Here is a 22627-nt window from a genome sequence, read left to right as displayed (position 1 = left end):
AAGACGAAACCACTATATCAGGAATAAAAAAACAAGCTTAGAGATAATGTAAAAGGTGAATCTCCCGACGTGCTAAAAGCTAAATTATTAAACATAAAACAAAAAGGAAAAACTGCTTCCCAGTATGCAACCGAAATAGATAATTTGCGGAAGCAATTGGAGGCAGCCTTTGTTGATAGCGTCCTAAACCCAATTAATGCGGAAAAACTCTCCACAAACGAGTCTATTTCTGCAATAATTACAAATTGTGAGCATGAAAAGCTCAAAATAATACTGGAAGCTGGTAACTTCGGTACTTTCAATGATGTAATGGGTAAATATATCCATTGCAGCACAGAAATGACTGGAAGTGCATGTACAGTATTATTTCAGCGAGGTCGCAATAATAGAGAAGGTAGTAACTACAATTCCTATAATAATAATAACAATAACAGAAACAACAATAGAGGTAGAGGTTATAACCGAGGTAGGAATAATTCCAATCGAGGCAACAACCAAAACAGAAATAATTAAAATAACAATATATAATAACTCCCAAACTTCTCCAGATACACAGGGTTAAATAGTAAAATATATACTGTCAACTTAAGTGTCAAAAATTTCGTATCATTTAAAAATGTTGCAACAAATAAAAAGATAACATTTTGGTTGATACAGGTGCAGATATTTCAATTATAAAAGAAAATTCTGATGTCTTTCACGACATCCAAATCAATAGAATTAGTAGTTAGTACATTCGAGGAATAGGAGAAGGAGTAATAAACTGCAAAGGACTAGTCTCAATCGAATTACAAACAGACTACATTATTCCATATAAATTTCATTTACTTCATTCAAGTGTCGCAATCCCCTGCTATTGAATAATAGAATTAGATTTCATTAAAAAATTTAATTGCCAATTAGAATACAATAGTTTAGAGGATTGGTTTATTATTAGACCACAAAACTTAACGTATCCTATATATATAACATTTAGCTCTGGTACTAATTCCACACTTCTACCAGCAAGATCACAAGTGATACGCAGAAAAGAATTGTCTTCAGCAGAAGAAAACATTCTGATTTCAAATCAGGAAATTAAACCGGGTGTCTATGTTGCAAACACCATTGCAACAGCCCAAAATACTTTTGTCCGATTCTTAAATACCACAGATACATGCCAAATAGTAGGCATTAATAACATATGAATCTCTTTTAAACTACGGTGTATGTAGTTCAAAACCTAAAAGACAATATGAAAGAGTCTGTAATTAGTAAATTGAAGAAAAATTTTCCAATTTTGTTTGAAAACAACTTGAAGAAATATGCACCGAGTATAGCGATGTGTTCGGACTTGAAACCGAACTAATCACTACCAATAACTTTTATAAGCAACAATTGAGACTTAAGGATGATGAACTAGTTTTCTTAAAAAATTATCGATGTCCGCATAGCCAAATCGAAGAAATCAAGCGTCAAGTTGGAAAGTTAATTGAACAAAATATTGTTGAACCGTCTGTATCACCATACAATAGCCCACTTTTATTAGTCTTAAAGAAATCACTTCCGGGCTCTAAAGAGAAAAAATGGCGATTAGTAATTGACTATCGCCGAATAAATAAGAAATCGCTCTCACATAAATTCCCACTCCCCATGCCTTGATTTAATGTCATTTTCCCTCCAATTTGAACTTGAGGAAAACTCAAGAATTATTACGTCTTTTTCAACAAGCAATGGTTCATATCGCTTTCAGCAATTACTATTTGGCTTAAACATAACACTTTATTCATTTCAGAGAATGATGACAGTCGCATTCTCAGGCCTTGAGCCTTTAATCGTTATTGGTTGTTCTGAACAACATGTAGTGTTGATTTGATGATCGTTACTATATTTATTTATTTATTAATATTTGAATTGTTTGATGACAATCGAGTTCAACATATTGTTAAGAGATGTATGTTTTGCCGGCTCGAGGTCAAATTTTCTTGGGTGAATAAAACAAAATAATAATAGTTTGATGTTCCTTTCCGATATATTTCGACCACTCATCGGTGATCGTCTTCAGGGCAACTATAAAAACATTTAATTGTGATTTACTTTAACATAACATAATTTAACAACAAGAAACACCTACTTATTTTTACACGTCCGCACACTGTGACGTGGAGCTACACACTGACTTGTCCCTAATAAATGCCTGTATAAATGCGCGCAGTTGTCTGTATCTACCTTATAATTAAGTCTTATATTTGTCGGTGTATTTATTATGTGCAGCATCTCCAAAGTGTAACGTTTGTTGTAATGTTGTTCTTGGTCTATTATGTTTACTTCGTCAAAATTTGGGGAATGTTCACTGGCAGCACAGTGGGCCATAAGTGCCGTTTTTTGTATATTGAAGTTTTGACGAAGTTTATAGTCAGATCTATGTTGTGATAGTCTAGTTTTTAGCCTCGATTTGGTTGTCCCTATATACATTTTATCACAGCTTTCTTCATGTGTCCCGTTGCACGGTATTTTATATACTACGTTACTCTTGTCCATTGTATCAATCTTGCTTTTTGTCCTGTTGAAAATACTCCGTAACGTGTTGTTGGGTTCATGTGCTATCTGTATTTGTTCTGTGTCATAGCAATCGGAGTTTGCCAATCTTTCCGACAATTGTGGGACATATGTGACAGACATAAAGCGTTTTGTCGAAACCTCTTTATTGGTTTTCTTATTGTTAGATTTTAGTAAAGTCCTTATGGTGTGGTTTGGAAAGTCATTATCCTTTAAAATTCGTCGTATTTCTTCCCTCGTTTCTTTGTGAAAAATTGGGTCCGATATGTTGAGCATCCGTTGTATACAACCTCTTGCTGTATTCATTATCATCGACTTCGGATGTTTGGAGTTGAAATTGATGATTCGTCCTGAAGATGTTGGTTTTTTGTACCATTTTACAAGCCTTGGTGTACCTCAATCTATCCCTCACGGGAACTCTGATCAATCACAGGATCATGCCGGCTCTCAATCACTTGCGGATCCCAATGCTCCTCCGCCTCCACTAACTGTAGTGCCTCATCGCAAACAATTATTTATCTCTAGGCTTGCTCCAGATACTTCTGAGTCGTCTGTGGCAGCTTACATTGGTAATATTTGCCTCGCTAAGGTTTTAATTCAAAAGTTTAAGTTTTCTAGGCCTTGCGAAATCTCCTCTTTTAAAATTACAAAATTTTACACAAATGAGTACTTCTCAGCTATGGTTGACCCTAATTTTTGGCCAGAGGGCCTAGTTGTACACGAGTTTGCGCCCAATAAGCGCTCTCGTCCGTTGCCTGTCCACCTTCCTAATTTATCTTCTGCTTCAAAAAACTAATAACGTCTAGTCTTTGCATTCATTATCAAAATGTAAGAGGACTTCTTACCAAGCTGTTGAACCTGTTCTGTGATAGCCAAACCTTTTCGGCTGACATATTAGCTTTCTGTGAAACTTGCCTTAACTCCTCTGTTTTAGATAATGAAATTCTTTCTAATAACTTTATTTCTTATAGGCTTGATCGTGTTGGTCGTCGTGGCGGTGGAGTACTCATTCCTGTAAACTCGAATCTGTCTTCAAGTGTGGTACCGATTGATCTCCCCTTAGGTGTTGAGTTTATTTGCGTCGAAGTTACATGTTCTAACTTTAGTCTATATATCTCTTGTTCATATATTTCTCCAGCTTCTGATATCATGATCTACGTGCACCATGGTGATGCTTTACGAACTATTTTTGGTCGTCTTAAAGATCGTGATGTTCTTATAGTTTTAGGTGATTTTAACTTGCCTAATATTTCTTGGCTTGCTGATGATAATCTATCTTTCTTAATTCCTTCATTTCAACATGTTTTTCTTGATAGCCTACTTGAATGTCCATTATATCAGTTGAATTCTTTCCTTAACTGTTCTAAAAGAATCCTTGATCTTGTTTTTGTCTCTGATCCCACTGTTAGTGCTGTATCGCAAACACAGCCACTAGTGAAACCTGAAGATCCTTATCATCCTACCATTGAAGTTACTATTTCTTACAATTCCGTTACTAATTTATTTAAAAACATCTTAAATTCTCGTCGTAGATGTTTTCGTAAAACAAATTTCAATCTTCTTAACAGCCTTATTTTCTCTTTTGATTGGTCGTTTCTATTTGAGTGCCGCGATATAGATTGTGCAGTGAAGTTTTTCTATTCTGCTCTTAATTCTCTAATTGATAAATGCGTTCCTTATGTGAATGTCTCTACCGTCTCCAGCTCGTCAGTCTGGTTCACACGTAGGCTCTTTAATCTTCGTAACATTAAATCGAGATATTTTAAAAGATTTAAAAAAACTGGTTCGCGACTTGACTATGCAAATTATTGTATAGCCAAATCTCAATTTTGTCTTTTAAATACAACAATTATCTCGTTCGCTGTAAGGCTGAATTTTATAACAACCCCAAAAGATTTTACAACTTTGTCAATTCCAAAAGACGCTCTAATGTACTACCTTCCACCTTCAGACTTAACGACCAGTCTGCTAATAATGATTTAGATATTGCACATCTATTTGCTAAATTTTTTCAGTCGACATATTCTACTAATGTTTCGGATCCCACACCCTATCCCTTTTCAATCCCATATTTAAATTGTATGTTTTTTCCCAGTATTACTGAAGACTGTATTCTCTCTAGCTTGTCATCTATGAAGTCTTCCTTCGTTCCCGGGCCTGATAATATACCTAGTTGCACCCTTAAAATGTGTTCGATTTCCCTATCTAAGCCTTTAGCTCGGTTATTCTTTATATCGAGTGAGACTTGCAGATTTCCTGATATTTGGAAGGAGTCATTTATTATTCCGCTTTTTAAAAAGGGTAGCAAATCGGATGTTTCCAACTACCGTGGCATTGCCAAACTTTCGGCAATACCTAAACTGTTTGAGAAAATTATTACGTCTTCCCATCAACATCTATCCAGATCCACTATTTCTCCTTGTCAGCATGGTTTCATGAAAGGTCGTTCGTCGCTTACCAACATTTTAGAATTGACTACTGTTATGTATGTGACCCATCTCTAAGAAGCTGTTATCGTCGGACTGTTAAAAGGTCTGTTAACAGCTGCACTTCTCAGTCGTTCTACTAATTGCTTCGGAACAACATCGGACTTCCCTGCTACAACTACGAGGGACTTCTACTACTACTACTACTACTACAGCTACAAGGGATTACTACTACAACTACGAGGGATTGCTACTACCGCGACTACTACTACAGCTGCGAGGGACTTCTACTACTGGACTTCTACTTCTACTACTATAACTACAACTACTACATATCCCAGATTTCTACTGTACAATTATCTATTAATAAACTATATATACATAAGTTTGCACAAACACAAAATTGGCGACGAGGATGGGATAATTCGTCAAACTTATATATGTATATGTCGTGTACAGTTACAATCGACCAAGCGAAAGCGAACAAAGAGACGCCAAAAACCGCATGCGTGCTGGCGCCAAGTTTATTGGAATAAAGAAACGGTACTTTTCCAACGCGCGCATTTGCAGACAGACGCGCTACGACTACTGCAATTTGAATTGATGCTCAAACACACACACATACGATCGAATTCAACTACTAATGTCTGATTTGGAATCACATGAGGAAAAGCCCACCAAAGTGAATATTGCTACAGAACGCAAAACAACAAATAAATCAGTGATAATGTCAGGAGTGGGTCAGTTAGAACCATTTGATTTAAATCACCCAAACAAATGGACAACTTACAAGCAGCGTTTTGAGCTGTATCTTCTGGCCAATGACGTTACGGAGGAAGCACGGAAGAAGGCTGCATTGCTTACGCTGGCTGGCGCTCCACTGTTCGAGCTTCTAACGTCATTGGCATCCCCTACTCAGGTGAGTGATTTGAGTTTATCGGAAATATACTCAACCAACATTTGTCTCCATGTCAATCGGAAATTCCGGCCTACTACCAATTTCACAAGCGAGACCAACTAATTGATAAATCGGTTGCGAACTACATGGCTGCACTTAGAACTCTCGCTGTCGACTGCAAATTCGGAGCCGCTTTGGATCGCATGTTGCGCAATCGCTTCGTATGTGGAATGAAGGATGAGGGTCTCCAGAAGAGTCTGCCTCTGCAGGCAGATTTAACGATTCAACGCGCGATGGAACGCGCCACATCTAGTGAGGCCGCTGCTCACAGCGCTTGGGCCATGCGAAATACAGCTGAGAGCACTGAGTTGATACACGAAGTGCAGACCAGCGCGATCCGTCCAAGCCGACCCAATCAGCACCACCAGCCATGCGATGGTTGCGGGGGTGCTCACTTGCGGAAACTATGCCCACATCGGAACACTGTGTGCCATGCCTGTCACCGAGCAGGCCATCTTCAACGAGTCTGCAGGGCTGTAAGAGACCCGGGTCGTAAAGCATTCAACACATCGAGTGGCCATGACTCCTACCGAGGACCACACAAGCAAAAGCCGAATGAAGAATACAGTGTCCACAGCATACTACCGTTGATTTGCCCAAAGGAAATCGTTACAATAATTATAAATAAACGAAAATGCCAATTCGAAGTGGATTCGGGGTCTGCGATCACAATGATAGACGAAGCTACGTTTCGTTACATCTGGCCAACGGATAGACCGAATATCCAAGATTGTGCTCTAGAGTTTACGGATTACCAGAAAAACCGAATTCCAGTTATTGGCATCGTGGATACATCTGTCCAGTACGATAATAAATACATTCCGAATCTTCCACTGGTTGTTACATCAAGCGGTGGATCGAATTTACTTGGACGCAACTGGTTTATGCCCTTAGGCATCAGCATAGAAGGAATACATGCCATTAACGCTAAACTTAGCATCGAGGCAACTCTGGCGAAGTATAAGGATCTGTTTTCGTCTGAATTAGGCCGTTTTCGGGGGCCACCTGTGTCATTACAAATTAATACTGATGCAACACCAGTCCGACTGCCAGCAAGACGCATTCCATTTGCAATTCAAGAATTATATGAAGAAGAATTAGACCGTCTGTGCTCCCAAGGAATCCTAGTACCCATTGAATACTCCGACTGGGCGACTCCTACAGTGCCAGTAATTAAAAAGGATGGTACTATTCGCATATGTGGCGACTACAAGTCTACAATTAATAAAGTGATTAAGCAACACGGCTATCAAATTCCTCCAATGAATTCATTATTAGCATCAGTTGAAGGAGGATCCATATTTGCGAAAATCGACTTGGCTCAGGCGTACCAACAACTAGTGGTAGATGAGCAGTCTGCATTGATGCAAACCATATGTACACACAAAGGTTATTTCAAAGTAACCAGACTACAATTTGGAATTTCTTCAGCCCCGGGCATATTTCAGAGCTGCATCGAACGTATATTGCAGAACGTTTCTGGTGTTTTACCCTTCTTCGATGACATAATTGTTATGGGAAAATCAGAGGAAGAGCTAGCGGTGCGTCTTAATGAGGTGCTTTCAAGATTTGATAAGGCCGGACTACGCCTACGCAGAGACAAGTGTCAATTTGGAGTTCCGTCAGTAGAATTTTTGGGATTTAAAATCGATGCACTGGGTATAAGACCGTGTGCCAGTAAGGTCGAAGCTATCAAGTGCGCTCCGGCTCCAAAAGATAAGAAACAATTACAAGCATTCTTGGGACTCATCAATTTTTACCACGCATTCCTGCCACATAAGGCAACCGTTGCAGAACCGCTTCACCGTCTACTGGATAAAAATGCGCCATGGGTGTGGGCCCATAAACACCAAGATGCCTTCATGAATCTAAAAAATCTTGTAACTTCACAAAATGTGCTAATGCATTTCGATGGCAAATTGCCAGTATTGTTAACGTGCGATGCATCTCCGTACGGAATCGGAGCGGTGCTGAGCCACAAACTTCAGGATGGATCAGAGAAGCCTATTGCCTTTTATTCTAGAACTCTCTCCAAGACAGAAAGAAACTACTCGCAAATCGACAGAGAAGCCGTTGGGCTTATATCAGGCGTTAAAAAATTTCACAATTATCTATATGGCCGTTCTTTTACTCTCGTCACAGATCATCGCCCATTGCTCGGAATATTTACAACGGCCAAGGCAACTCCAAATGTAATTTCCACACAGATGCTTCGAAGAGCAATATTCTTGAATGCCTATGACTTTACACTAATTCATAGACCGGGATCAAAAATGGGCAACGCCGACTTCTTAAGCCGATGCCCATTACCACAACAAGGCGAAGGCAACACTACAGAAGAAGTGTTAATGATTGAATGGGCTGGAACACCACTTGTCAGCGCTCAATCTCTAGCATTACAGACTAAGAAGGACGCGCATTTATCAAAGGTTCTGAACTGGGTGTTAAGGGGATGGCCCAATGGAAAAGTTGATCGTTCAGATCAGCTCTACTCGTATTTTTCTCGCCGACATGAGCTTTCAGCAAACAAAGGAATTCTTGTATGGGGCAACCGGTCTGTGATTCCCGAACCATCTAGACCGGCTTTACTTCAAGCGTTGCATGCTTCACACCCGGGGATTGTAAAAATGAAAGCCATGGCTCGAAGCTACTTTTGGTGGCCTAATATTGATGCTGAAATAGAGCTACTTGTGAAACGTTGCAATCCCTGTCAGCAAAACCGAAACGAACAGCCTCATACAACTACACATCATTGGGAATCTGCCAGACAACCTTGGTCACGCCTTCATATAGATTTCGCTGGCCCCTTTAATGGGAATACCTTTTTACTAGTCGTGGATTCATTTTCGAAATGGCTAGAAGTCTCTGTTGTGAAATCTACATCATCTGCTGCTGCTATTAAATTCTTGAGACAGCTTTTTGCAACGCACGGATTACCGGACGAAATAGTGTCAGATAATGGCACTGCATTCACGTCTGAAGAATTCAGGATCTTTATGAAAAACAACGTGATTCGACACATTCGGTCGGCTCCATTTCATCCTGCCACAAATGGGCAAGCCGAGCGCATGGTACAAAGTACCAAGAATTACCTGAAAAAGTTTGATAGAAATCTTAACATAGATCTCGCACTGGCGCGGTATCTGTTTAGCCAACATACTACCCCTCACTCCACGACAAATCGTACCCCTGCAGAACTACTATGTAATCGAGAGCTTAAGTCATATTTCGACAAAATTCAACCCAAGGAAATAACATACGGAAAGGTCTGCGACCTAACAAATGATAAGCAGTTTTCTATTGGTGCTCCGGTTTGGGTCCGTAACTACGCCCCCGGTCCAAATTGGATAGAAGGCGAAATTGTGGACCAGACAGGCCCCATTTCATACAACGTTCGTTTACATGATCGCCGCATTATTAAACGTCACTTCGACCAACTTCGCCATCGGGTTCCGCCTGTCGAAAGTACTCAAGACACGGAATCAATCGAACTACCTGCTGAGGATGCAGTCTCGATATCTGATGATATACCCGACTGTCCTGAATTGTCTGAACCGGCACCATTGTCCCCAGCTCCAGTGACTCCTCGCAGATCGAGTCGGAAAAGACAACCCCCGGAATTCTTTAACCCATCTGGGTGTTAAGGGGTGTTATGTATGTGACCCATCTCTAAGAAGCTGTTATCGTCGGACTGTTAAAAGGTCTGTTAACAGCTGCACTTCTCAGTCGTTCTACTAATTGCTTCGGAACAACATCGGACTTCCCTGCTACAACTACGAGGGACTTCTACTACTACTACTACTACTACAGCTACAAGGGATTACTACTACAACTACGAGGGATTGCTACTACCGCGACTACTACTACAGCTACGAGGGACTTCTACTACTGGACTTCTACTTCTACTACTATAACTACAACTACTACATATCCCAGATTTCTACTGTACAATTATCTATTAATAAACTATATATACATAAGTTTGCACAAACACAAAAACTACCCTTGTACACCAGGGCTTCCGTAAAAAGTGTCAAACTGATGTTATTTATACTGACTTCAGTAAGGCTTTTGATACGGTTGATCATTCTTTGCTTCTCGCGAAACTTAACATCATGGGTTTTTCACCAAAATTATTAGGTTGGTTAAAGTCGTATCTTATTGGCAGAACCCAAAAGGTGTCTTTTCGTTCCTCGATATCTAAAACTGTTCGAGTTACGTCAGGTGTACCCCAAGGCAGTCATCTGGGCCCACTTTTATTTACATTGTTTATAAATGATTTGCCTTTGGCCTTGGCTCATTCACGCGTGCTCATGTTTGCGGATGACGTCAAGATTTGTTATTCCTATAATGATCCTTCTTTCCAACAGTACTTGCAATCAGATCTCGATGCGTTCTGTGATTGGTGCAACGTTAATAAATTACACCTTAATGCCTCTAAGTGTTCTTTTATGACTTTCAGTCGTTTGTCTCCGCTCCTAGCTCATTACTTTATTAAGTCTGTTCTGTTAGATTGTGTTCCATCATTCAAAGACTTAGGCGTTATGTTTGACCGAAAACTTTTATTTGATGTTCATATTTCTTCAATTGTCAACAGAGCAAGCAGCCTTCTCGGCTTCATTAAACGGTGGGCCAAAGAATTTGATTAACCCTATGTCGTTAGTTCGCCCTACTCTAGAATATTGCTCGCCAGTGTGGAACCCTCAATATAATGTTCACCAGCGTAGTATTGAATCGGTACAGAAGTAATTCCTGAAGTTTGCGCTACGCGGTCTAAATTGGGACCCGGGTCTTCGCCTACCTTCTTATTCTGACAGACTTCTTCTTATTAATCTTCCTTCACTTTATAACCGTAGGCTCGTTTTTGGCATTCTCTTTCTCCATAAACTAGTCAACGGCGAATTCATTTCTACCAATTTACTAGATACGCTGTATTTTTGTGTTCCCTCACGTCGGACCAGAAACTTTTTTCCTATTCACCTTAGTAGATGTCTGACTAACTACCCTCTTCACGAACCTCTTCGTGTTCTTTGCCAATCTTTTAACAACCTTTCTCACCTTATCTCTCCTCATCTTTCTGTCACTTCTCTTCGCGCTCTACTTTTTAATCATCTACAGCGAAGCCAATGAAAATATTCTGGACTTGGATTGGCTGCAACTCATCCCTGGCCACATTGGCTGTGAATCGGGGCACCTTGTGCAAATAAAACACCTCCACCGGGTCGGGGATGTTTAGTTGTGTATAAAGCTAAGCTACCTTCTTCATTTAATTACTATCTGTCTTTAGCTTAAGCTTTTTCGTCGACTGCTGTGTTAGTTGCCGTAAATAAAATAAATAAATAAATTTTAATTTTAGCTCGTTTCCTCGTCTGTGTATTGCTGCGTCTAGATATGTCAATTTGTTGTCATTTTCTAACTCTACTGTAAACTTTATGTTTCTGTCAAATGAATTTAGGTTGTCAAGTGTGTTTTGGATCTCGTCTTCTTTAATTATGGCAAAAAGGTCATCTACATATTTCGTCATAACTCTAGGTGGTCGCTGTAGTGTTTTCATCATTTTGTCTAAAAGTTCTTCCATAATTATATCGGATATTATTGGTAATGCTGGTGAGCCCATAGGCATTCCTTTTAGTTGTGTGTATATGTTGTCCTTGTATTAGAGAGGAGCTAGTACAGACTCTTAAAGACAAAGAGAAACAAGAGGAAGCACAAACAAGGAAATTTCTTAGACAGAATGATGACATATTAATTTTAACTTCTGATAAAGGGAATAAGACAGTTGCAATGGATAAGACTGAGTATGACAAAAAAATGGATAATATACTTAACGATTTAAATACATATAGAAGTTTAAGGAAGGACCCAACGACTAGACTACAGACCAGAAACAACGAATTGGTGGAAAAATTATACAAACAAGAACTTATTTCACGGACCGAACGAAATAAGCTTATAACAAACACATCAATTAAACCAGGAATATATGGATTACCTAAAACTCATAAAGAAGGTACGCCATTGAGACCAATCTGCTCATCAATTGGTTCTCCATCATACGGACTATGCAAATACATAGTCAACATATTAAAAAATATAACGGCAGTCTCAACATACAACGTAAAGAACACCTCAGAATTTAAGACAAGGATCAATGACAAATTTATTTGCGACGATGAAAGATTGATATCATTTGACGTAATTTAACTGCCGCCGTGTGCAGACGTATTTTTTAATGCACTCCGTAAAAATTGAGTGTAAAAAAAAAGACCGCGTTTGCAAAAATTTGTGTAGGGCTCTAAGTCGCCTCAGAGACGCCTATGTACTATCATATTGCTATTAGATTGCTCTAATAGCAATAAATACTTAGTTGCAACAACAAAGTGCGTAATTTTTACAAAAGCCATGTCCACCAATTCGGGCCCAAGCTCTCTCGATCCCCACCAGCAACAGCTACAAGAACTAATTGTACAACAACAACGAGAGCGTCGACTCTCGGTCCAACGCAACAACGAGTATTTTTCGGTGGTGTCGCCGACCCCACTGAATGCTAACGTAAGCAATAACACCGAAAGTGCCAGCCACTCAGCAATCAACAGCAACTTACCGTGGAGTGAGCAGTGTGCTTCTCCATCAATATCGATAACTGGGTCACCGACCAGCACCGTCAGCTCGTTGACAGCAACTACTGCAACGTCTGCCGAAGCATTGACCTGCCTCAAGCCGTCAACGACAAGTCGCCCAAAGTCAGCCACAATAGTAAACCCAACGACTTCTGTCCAAACTGGAATGGATAGATATATTAAAATAACTAAGCGGAAGCTAAGCCCGCAAAAGAAAAAAAGTGGCAATACGCCGAAAATAACCAAACCAAATGAACGAGTAGCACCCCTTAGCGGGAATCGTTTTAAAATTCTTGCCGATCAGCAAGATGATCAAGCCGGCGCGTAGATAAAGTTAAGTCAGCTAGACCACCCCATTTATACATCCGTGGAGCCAACTGCAGCACCCTGATTTCGAAGCTAGTAGAAACAGTGGGGGAAAAAACTTTGTTGTAACCACTCTCAATAGGGTAACATTAAAGAAATTAAATGTCAAACCCAAACAGAGGACAATTTCCGCATCATCGAAAAGTACCTCCGTAATGCTAACATCAACTTCTATACCTACCAACTAAAAAGCAGTAAAGGGCTCCAGGTTGTGTTGAAGGGGATTGAGCCATCGGTCCCTACTCAAGAAATAGCAGACGCGTTAGATCATCTAACATGCCTGCTACATACAGTCCTAGTGTATCCTTCGCTAGTGTGCTCCGAACTGGACAGACGGAGCCCGCAAAAGAGACCCCGTCACTCCAGCATCTACAGAATCCGCAACCTAGCGCACCAGAGCTTGGCCAGCAAATTCCAAGTGGTTTAGAGGCCCTATTGATCTCACTCAATCAAAACATGACCGCTTTTATGACGTTCATGCAAAACTGTACGCACGAACTGATGCGGAATCAAAAACTGCTTATCCTGAAGCTTATCGAGAATAAATAATGGCTTCCCTACGTCTATGACTTTGAAATGCTAACGGCATCTCCAAGCACAAAAATGAACTGCAACTATTCCTAGACTCAAGTGAAAACGACGTTTTGCTAATTTCGGAAACACATTTAACATCAAAAAATAATTTTCAAATACCAAAATATACCTTCTATGCAACAAACCATCCAGGAAGAGCTCATGGCGGGACTGGTATCCTAATCAAAAACCGTATAAAACACTCGTTCATCAACAGATTTGAAACACAGCACCTACAAACAACTGCTATAACCGTCCAAACCAGCTGCGGCAACACTACATTGCTTGCCCTGTACTGCCCACCACGCTTCTCAATCTCTGAAAAGGAATTTACCGATTTCTTTAACACACTCGGAGATCGCTTCATTGCAGCAGGGGACTATAACGCCAAACATACGCACTGGGGATCTCGCCTGGTAAATCCTGAAGCCAAGTAGTTGTACAACACAATAAGATGTATTGCGTCTCACCGGGTAGGCCTACTTATTGGCCCACAGATCCACAGAAAGTGCCTGACTTGATTGATTTCGCAGTAACCAAGAGGATTCCACGTAATCGGATCACTGCGGATACACTGCTAGATTTAACTTCCGATCACTCTCCAGTGCTATTCACACTATTAACAAGACCTCAAGTACTTGATCGCCCATATGGGCTTACAAACAACAAAACAAATTGGCTTAAATTTAAAATGTATATGAGTGCCCACATTGACTGTTCGCCGAAACTGGATGCTGCAGAGAACATTGACATGTGCGTCTCTGCACTTGAGTGGATGATGGGAGCCGCAGCAAGAGTGTCTACCCCACATGCCCCTACTTACACTAAACCTGTTGACAGGCCTTCGAACTGGCGGATAGAACAATTAGTAACGAAAAAACGACGTCTAAGAAGAGAATGGCAGATTACTGGGCTCAAAGGAAATACATAGAAAAGCTCAGTCCAACTTTAAGCGCTCCTACACAGACAGTTTCACCGATAAGGGGTCCGGTGGATGGGCCAGCAGTGACGAAGAGTCGAAGGATGCCCATCCGTATTTGCCACACATCTTAAAATGGTTTTCCAGCCAAATCCAACATCAAACTTATCTGTACTTCCCCCATCGAGCACATTAACGGATAGTGAGTACTCGGAACTCCAATCGGACGAGATCACTGCAGTTATTAAAAACCACATAAAGCCGAAAAAAGCCCCTGGCCATGACCTAATCACACCATACAATTCATCTGCAAACTGTTCAACGCTATAATAAGAATTGGCTACTTCCCAAGAACATGGAAAAGGTCCACTATCATCATGATTCCTAAAGTGGGAAAGGACAAAACCCAGCCATCATCCTATAGGCCAATTAGTTTGCTGCCATGTCTTTCGAAGCTTTTTGAAAAGGTCCTGCAGATCCGACTAAACTCATTTCTGGCATCGGAGAACACAATCCCTTCACACCAGTTCGGCTTCCGCGAAAAACATGGTACAATTGAACAAGTCAATCGCATAACATCCGAAATACGAACAGCATTCGAACTAAAAGAATACTGTGCGGCTGTCTTTCTCGACGTTGCCCAGGCTTTCGATAGAGATTGGCTTGAGGGTCTGATGTTCAAAATCCGGCAAAAACTGCCACAGTACACCCACAAACTCATGGAATCTTACCTTTACAATAGGAAATTCGCTGTAAGATGTAATGGCTCCGTCTCGGCTGATTTTGAAATCAAAGCTGGTGTACCGCAAGGCAGTGTACTCGGCCCATTGCTCTACCTACTGTACACTGCATACTTACCAACGAGCTTAGGACTTACAACGTCCACTTTTGCCGATGACACGGCAATCCTCAGCAGATCCAAATGCCCAACACAAGCCTCTGCAAAATTAGAGGAACACCTCAAGGTGGTAGAGGAATGGCTAGCAACCTGGCGTATCCGGGTCAACGAGCAGAAATGCAAACATGTTACATTTACGCTTAACAGAAGAAACTGTCCAGCTCTAATGCTAAACAACGTACCAGTTCCTCAAGCCGTGGATGTCACTTACCTTGGCATTCACCTAGACAGAAGACTAACTTGGCGCAAGCACATCAAAGCAAAAAAGTCACAGCTTAAACTGAAAGCGAGTAGCCTACAGTGGGCATAAAGTCCTCCTATACAACTCCGTACTAAAACCCATCTGGACTTACGGAGCCGTACTATGGGGAAATGCCAGTACCAGCAATGTCGATATTATACAAAGAGCGCAGTCGAAAATTTTAAGATCAATCACGGGGGCCCCGTGGTATATACGGAACGACAACATTCAAAATGATCAAAATATACCTAGCGTAAAATCTGAAATAGAAAGTCAACAACTAAAGTATTCTGCGAAACTGGATGCACACCCAAATGTTCTTGCCAATTCCCTTATGCGAACTGTTATGTATGTGACCCATCTCTAAGAAGCTGTTATCGTGGCACTGTTAAAAGGTCTGTTAACAGCTGCACAGTCAGTCGTTCTACTAATTGCTTCGGAATAACATCGGACTCCCCTGCTACAACTACGAGGGACTACTGCTACAACTACAAGGGATTTCTACTACTGCAACTACTACTACAACTACGAGGGATTTCTACTACTGCACTTCTACTATAGCTACGAGGGATTACTACTACTGGACTTCTACTTCTGCTACTACAACAACTACATATCCCAAAATTCTACTGTACCATTATCTATTAATAAACCATATATATATAAGTTTGCACAAACACAAAATTGGCGACGAGGATGGGATGATTCGTCAAACTATATATGTATATGTCGTGTACAGTTACAATCGACCAAGCGAAAGCGAACAAAGAGACGCCAAAAACCGCATGCATACTGGCGCCAAGTTTATTGGAATAAAGCAACGGTACTTTACCAACGCGCGCATTCGCAGATAGACGCGCTACGACTACTGCAATTAAAATTGATGCTCACACACACACATACGATCGAACTCAACTACTAATGTCTGATTTGGAATTACATGAGGAAAAGTCCGCCAAAGTGAATATTGCTACAGAACGTAAAACAACAAATAAATCAGTGATAATGTCAGGAGTGGGTCAGTTAGAACCATTTGACTTAAATCACCCAAATAAATGGACAACTTACAAGCAGCGTTTTGAGCTGTATCTTCTGGCCAATGACGTTTCGGAGGAAGCTCGGAAGAAGGCTGCATTGCTTACGCTGGCTGGCGCTCCATTGTTCAAGATTCTAACGTCATTGGCATCCCCTACTCAGGTGACCGATTTAAGTTTATCGGAAATAAATGAAATACTCAACCAACATTTGTCTCCATGTCAATCGGAAATTGCGGCCTACTACCAATTTCACAAGCGAGACCAAATAATTGATGAATCGGCTGCACTTAGGACTCTCGCTGTCGACTGCAAATTCGGAGCTGCTTTGATGAGTCGATATACGGAGTGCAGACCAACGCGATCCGTCCAAGCCGACCCAATCAGCACCACCAGCCATGCGATGGTTGCGGGGGTGCTCATTTGCGACAACTATGCCCACATCGGAACACTGTGTGCCATGCCTGTCACCGAGCAGGCCATCTTCAACGAGTCTGCCGGGCTGTAAGAGACCCGGGCCGTAAAGCATTCAACACATCGAGTGGCCATGCCTCCTACCGAGGACCACACAAGCAAAAGCCGAATGAAGAATACAGTGTCCACAGCATACTACCGTTGATTTGCCCAAAGGAAATCGTTACAATAATTATAAATAAACGAAAATGCCAATTCGGGGTCTGCGATCACTATGATAGACGAAGCTATGTTTCGTTATATCTGGCCAACGGATAGACCGAATATTCAAGATTCTTCTCTAGAGTTTACGGATTACCAGAAAAACCGAATTCCTGTTATTGGCATCGTGGATACATCTGTCCAGTACGATAATAAATACATTCCGAATCTTCCACTGGTTTTTACATCAAGCGGTGGATCGAATTTACTTGGACGCAACTGGTTTATGCCCTTAGGCATCAGCATAGAAGGAATACATGCCATTAACGCTAAACTTAGCATCGAGGCAACTCTGGCGAAGTATAAGGATCTGTTTTCGTCTGAATTAGGCCGTTTTCGGGGGCCACCTGTGTCATTGCAAATCAATACTGATGCAACACCAGTCCGACTGCCAGCAAGACGCATTCCATTTGCAATTCAAGAATTATATGAAGAAGAATTAGACCGTCTGTGCTCCCAAGGAATCCTAGTACCCATTGAATACTCCGACTGGGCGACTCCTACAGTGCCAGTAATTAAAAAGGAAGGTACTATTCGCATATGTGGCGACTACAAGTCTACAATTAATAAAGTGATTAAGCAACACGGCCATCAAATTCCTCCAATGAATTCATTATTAGCATCAGTTGAAGGAGGATCCATATTTGCGAAAATCGACTTGGCTCAGGCGTACCAACAACTAGTGGTAGATGAGCAGTCTGCGTTGATGCAAACCATATGTACACCCAAAGGTTATTTCAAAGTAACCAGACTACAATTTGGAATTTCTTCAGCCCCGGGCATATTTCAGAGCTGCATCGAACGTATATTGCAGAACGTTTCTGGTGTTTTACCCTACTTCGATGACATAATTGTTATGGGAAAATCAGAGGAAGAGCTAGCGGTGCGTCTTAATGAGGTGCTTTCAAGATTTGATAAGGCCGGACTACGCCTACGCAGAGACAAGTGTCAATTTGGAGTTCCATCAGTCGAATTTTTAGGTTTTAAAATCGATGCACTGGCTAAAAGACCGTGTGCCAGTAAGGTCGAAGCTATCAAGTGCGCTCCAGCTCCAAAGGATAAGAAACAATTACAAGCATTCTTGGGACTCATCAATTTTTACCACGCATTCCTGCCACATAAGGCAACCGTTGCTGAACCGCTTCACCGTCTACTGGATAAAAATGCGCCATGGGTGTGGGCCCATAAACACCAAGATGCCTTCATGAATCTTAAAAATCTTGTAACTTCACAAAATGTGCTAATGCATTTCGATGGCAAAATGCCAGTATCGTTAACCTGCGATGCATCTTCGTACGGAATTGGAGCGGTGCCGAGCCACAAACTTCAGGATGGTTCAGAGAAGCCTATTGCCTTCTATTCTAGAACTCTCTCCAAGACAGAAAGAAACTACTCGCAAATCGACAGAGAAGCCGTTGGGCTTATATCAGGCGTTAAAAAAATTTCACAATTATCTATATGGCCGTGCGTTTACTCTCGTCACAGATCATCGCCCATTGCTCGGAATATTTACAACGGCCAAGGCAACTCCAAATGTAATTTCCACACAGATGCTTCGAAGAGCAATATTCTTGAATGCCTATGACTTTACACTAATTCGCAGACCTGGATCAAAAATGGGCAGCGCCGACTTCTTAAGCCGATGCCCATTACCACAACAAGGCGAAGGCAACACTACAGAAGAAGTGTTAATGATTGAATGGGCCGGAACACCACTTGTCAGCGCTCAATCTCTAGCATTACAGACTAAGAAAGACACGCATTTATCAAAGGTTCTGAACTGGGTGTTAAGGGGATGGCCCAATGGAAAAGTTGATCGTTCAGATCAGCTCTACTCGTATTTTTCTCGCCGATATGAGCTTTCAGCAAACAAAGGAATTCTTGTATGGGGCAACCGGGCTGTATTTCCCGAACCATCTAGACCGGCCTTACTTCAAGCGTTGCATGCTTCATACCCAGGGATTGTAAAAATGAAAGCCATGGCTCGAAGCTACATTTGGTGGCCTAATATTGATGCTGAAATAGAGCTACTTGTGAAACGTTGCAATATCTGTCAGCAAAACCAAAACGAATAGCCTCATGCAACTACACATCGTTAGGAATCTGCCAGACAACCTTGGTCACGCTTTCATATAGATTTCGCTGGCCCCTTTAATGGGAATACCTTCTTACTAGTCGTGGATTCATTTTCGAAATGGCTAGAAGTCTCTGTTGTGAAATCTACATCATCTGCTGCTGCTATTGAATTCTTGAGACAGCTGTTTGCAACGCACGGATTACCGGACGAAATAGTGTCAGATAATGGCACTGCATTCACGTCTGAAGAATTCAGGATCTTTATGAAAAACAACGTGATTCGACACATTCGGTCGGCTCCATTTCATCCTGCCACAAATGGGCAAGCCGAGCGCATGGTACAAAGTACCAAGAATTACCTGAAAAAGTTTGACAGAAATCTTAACATAGATCTCGCACTGGCGCGATATCTTTTTAGCCAACATACTACCCCTCACTCCACGACAAATCGTACCCCTGCAGAACTACTATGTAATCGAGAGCTTAAGTCATATTTTGACAAAATTCAACCCAAGGAAATAACATACGGAAAGGTCTGCGACCCAACAAATGATAAGCAGTTTTCTATTGGTGCCCCCGCCCCCGGTCCGAAGTGGATAGAAGGCGAAATTGTGGACCAAACAGGCCCCATTTCATACAACGTTCGTTTACATGATCGCCGTATTATTAAACGTCATGTCGACCAACTTCGCCATCGGGTTCCGCCTGTCATCAATCGAACTACCTGCTGAAGATGCAGTCTCGATATCTGATGATATGCCCGACTGTTCTGAATTGTCTGAACCGGCACCATTGTCCCCAGCTCCAGTGACTCCTTGCAGATCGAGTCGGAAAAGACAACCCCCGGAATTCTTTAACCCATCTGGGTGTTAAGGGGTGTTATGTATGTGATCCATCTCTAAGAAGCTGTTATCGTGGCACTGTTAAAAGGTCTGTTAACAGCTGCACAGTCAGTCGTTCTACTAATTGCTTCGGAACAACATCGGACTCCCCTGCTACAACTACGAGGGACTACTACTATAACTACGAGGGATTTCTACTACTGCAACTAATACTACAACTACGAGGGATTTCTGCTACTGCAACTAATATTACAACTACGAGGGATTTCTACTACTGGACTAATACTACAACTACGAGGGATTTCTACTACTGGACTTCTACTACTACTACTACAACAACTACATATCCCAGAATTCTACTGTGCCATTATCTATTAATAAACCATATATATATAAGTTTGCACAAACACAAAAATATTTATTATTTTCAGCTAATGTGATGGTGTTTTTTTTTCTAAGATGTCCCTGGCAGATTGAGCTAGATTATGGATGGAAGATATTTTTATTTTAGAGAAGTCCTCTAAGACTTTAGTTGCTTTTATGAATTTCTGACGTGCTATTACAGTATTTTCATTGATTCTCATGAGTATAGGGAGATGATTGCTATTTGAAATTTTACAGTTTATAACAGACCAACTGATTTGAGAGTCGTCTTTATTTATAAAAGATAGATCTAATATTGAATTGTACGACGGATTGGGCGCAAACGTAGGGGATCCATCATTAACGCATTTAAAGCCTGAGGAGGCCAACAGCTGTTCCAAAATAAGACCTTTCGTATCATGGGAGGGATTGCCCCAGATAGAAGATCTGGCATTGAAATCTCTTCCCACAATAGACTGTCCATTAAGGGCAGCGGCAGCGTTCAAAATGTCGGTACATCCTTTTTCAAAGCTGTTAGTATCTTAATTGGGAGGCGAATATATGCTAAATATGTTGAGATTTTTTTTCAGATTAATAGTTGAGATGCCTATTGATTCGAAATAAGAGTTGCTATAGGAGACTTTGAATTTTGTGTTTTTTCTAACATAAATTCCCACACCACCATAGCCATGGTTGCGAGGGTTGCAAACAAAATTGTAATTCCTTAAGCTGCACATGGAAAGACCCAGATTTCAGAAATTATAGCAATGTCGATGTCATTATTAACTAAAAAGATTTCTAAAAGTTGCTTGTTGTAATTGGAGGTAAGGCTTTGAACATTGTACTGGAGTATTTTCATGGTTGTTGTGAGTGTTTCTAATATATATTAAATGTGAAGCACTGGACTTTTATAACTGATGTTTTACTTGGATTTAAAAGAGGTTTTAGATTGAAGAATAGATTTTCCTGATGTCAATCATATTATTTGATGATGATATATTAGATCTAATGTTTTCTAAGAATTTTCTAATATCAGGTGTGAGACTAGAGTTATTTGAGATAAGGTACGATGTTATATATGATGAAATTTCGTTTAGGCTAGTTTCAGCTGTTTCTAAAGCTGATTTTTCTGCTGTATGTTGGCATTGACTTGATTCTTGGGAGTTTATAGAAGGCACATATTGTTGGTTTAGTTTGTATTCGTGTTCTTTAAGAACATTTTTCCATTTGTCCATGATAAGCTGGGCGTTTTTTCTTTCTCTAATTTGGTTGGAATTGTTGCATACAACCTTGTTATAAGGTTTTAATACATGGATATTTTCTGCCCCCGTTTTGCAGTTGTTTTGAGTACCGGAGTTTCTTAAATTGGTTTGCCATGATGGCAGGGGAAAAGCGTTATTGTCAAATATGTCTGTAGGTTGTTGAATATCAAATAGTGCTGGATATCTAACTTTGACTTTAGATCTAGATAGATTTTTTACTGCCATACACTTTTTTATGGCAAAAGCTTTTCTCCTAGCCGGACAGTCGAGAGAGGTAGCAATGTGTTCCTGTTTACAGTTTATACATAAAGTATTTAAGCAAGCTTCTTCTTTGCGATGGGGCTGTGAGCAGTTTCGGCATTTCTGATATTTTTCTTTGCAGTGTTGTGCAAAGTGTTCGAATCTGAAGCAGCGGACACATTGACTGAAAGGAACATAAGGACTGATTTTAACTTTTGAGTATAAAAAGTCAACTTCTTCAGGAATTTCAGAGCCTTTGAAAACTATTTTCACTCTACTCGTTGGGATTATGACTTTATTTTCATTATTTCTTGTTATGCGGATTATTTCATGAATTTCGATAGGTGAAGATATGTATTCTTTTAATTCAGAGTCAGAAAACCTTACTGGAATTTGGAACATTAAACCCCTTTTGTATATAAAATGTTTCAGAATTTTCGGCTCATATCCTGTACCTTTTAATCTAGAGCAAACGAGTTCGTTTGCTGCTTTGGCTGTCTTGCATTCTGCTTTGCACCGCCCATAACCTATTTTGCTCACTTTTAAACAAAAATTTTGGCAATTTTTTTTCTGTTGCAAATTTCATTCTGTACTCA

General features: G+C 40.7%; 1 protein-coding gene across 1 annotated transcript; it reads left to right on the top strand.

Moving 5' to 3' along the window:
* The first annotated feature begins 5691 nt into the window (after nt 1–5691).
* On the top strand, nt 5692–17081 carry LOC137575424 (uncharacterized). Its single transcript, XM_068288031.1, has 4 exons — nt 5692–5883; nt 5973–7994; nt 9733–9867; nt 16614–17081. The coding sequence occupies exons 1-4, from the start codon at nt 5692–5694 to the stop codon at nt 17079–17081; spliced, it is 2817 nt and encodes a 938-aa protein (XP_068144132.1).
* The last annotated feature ends 5546 nt before the right edge of the window (nt 17082–22627 follow it).

Source organism: Drosophila tropicalis, unplaced genomic scaffold, assembly GCF_018151085.1.
Source record: "Drosophila tropicalis isolate 14030-0801.00 unplaced genomic scaffold, ASM1815108v1 contig_1002, whole genome shotgun sequence".
NCBI classification, from domain to species: Eukaryota; Metazoa; Arthropoda; class Insecta; order Diptera; family Drosophilidae; genus Drosophila; species Drosophila tropicalis.
This window is presented reverse-complemented; position numbering and strand designations above follow the sequence as displayed.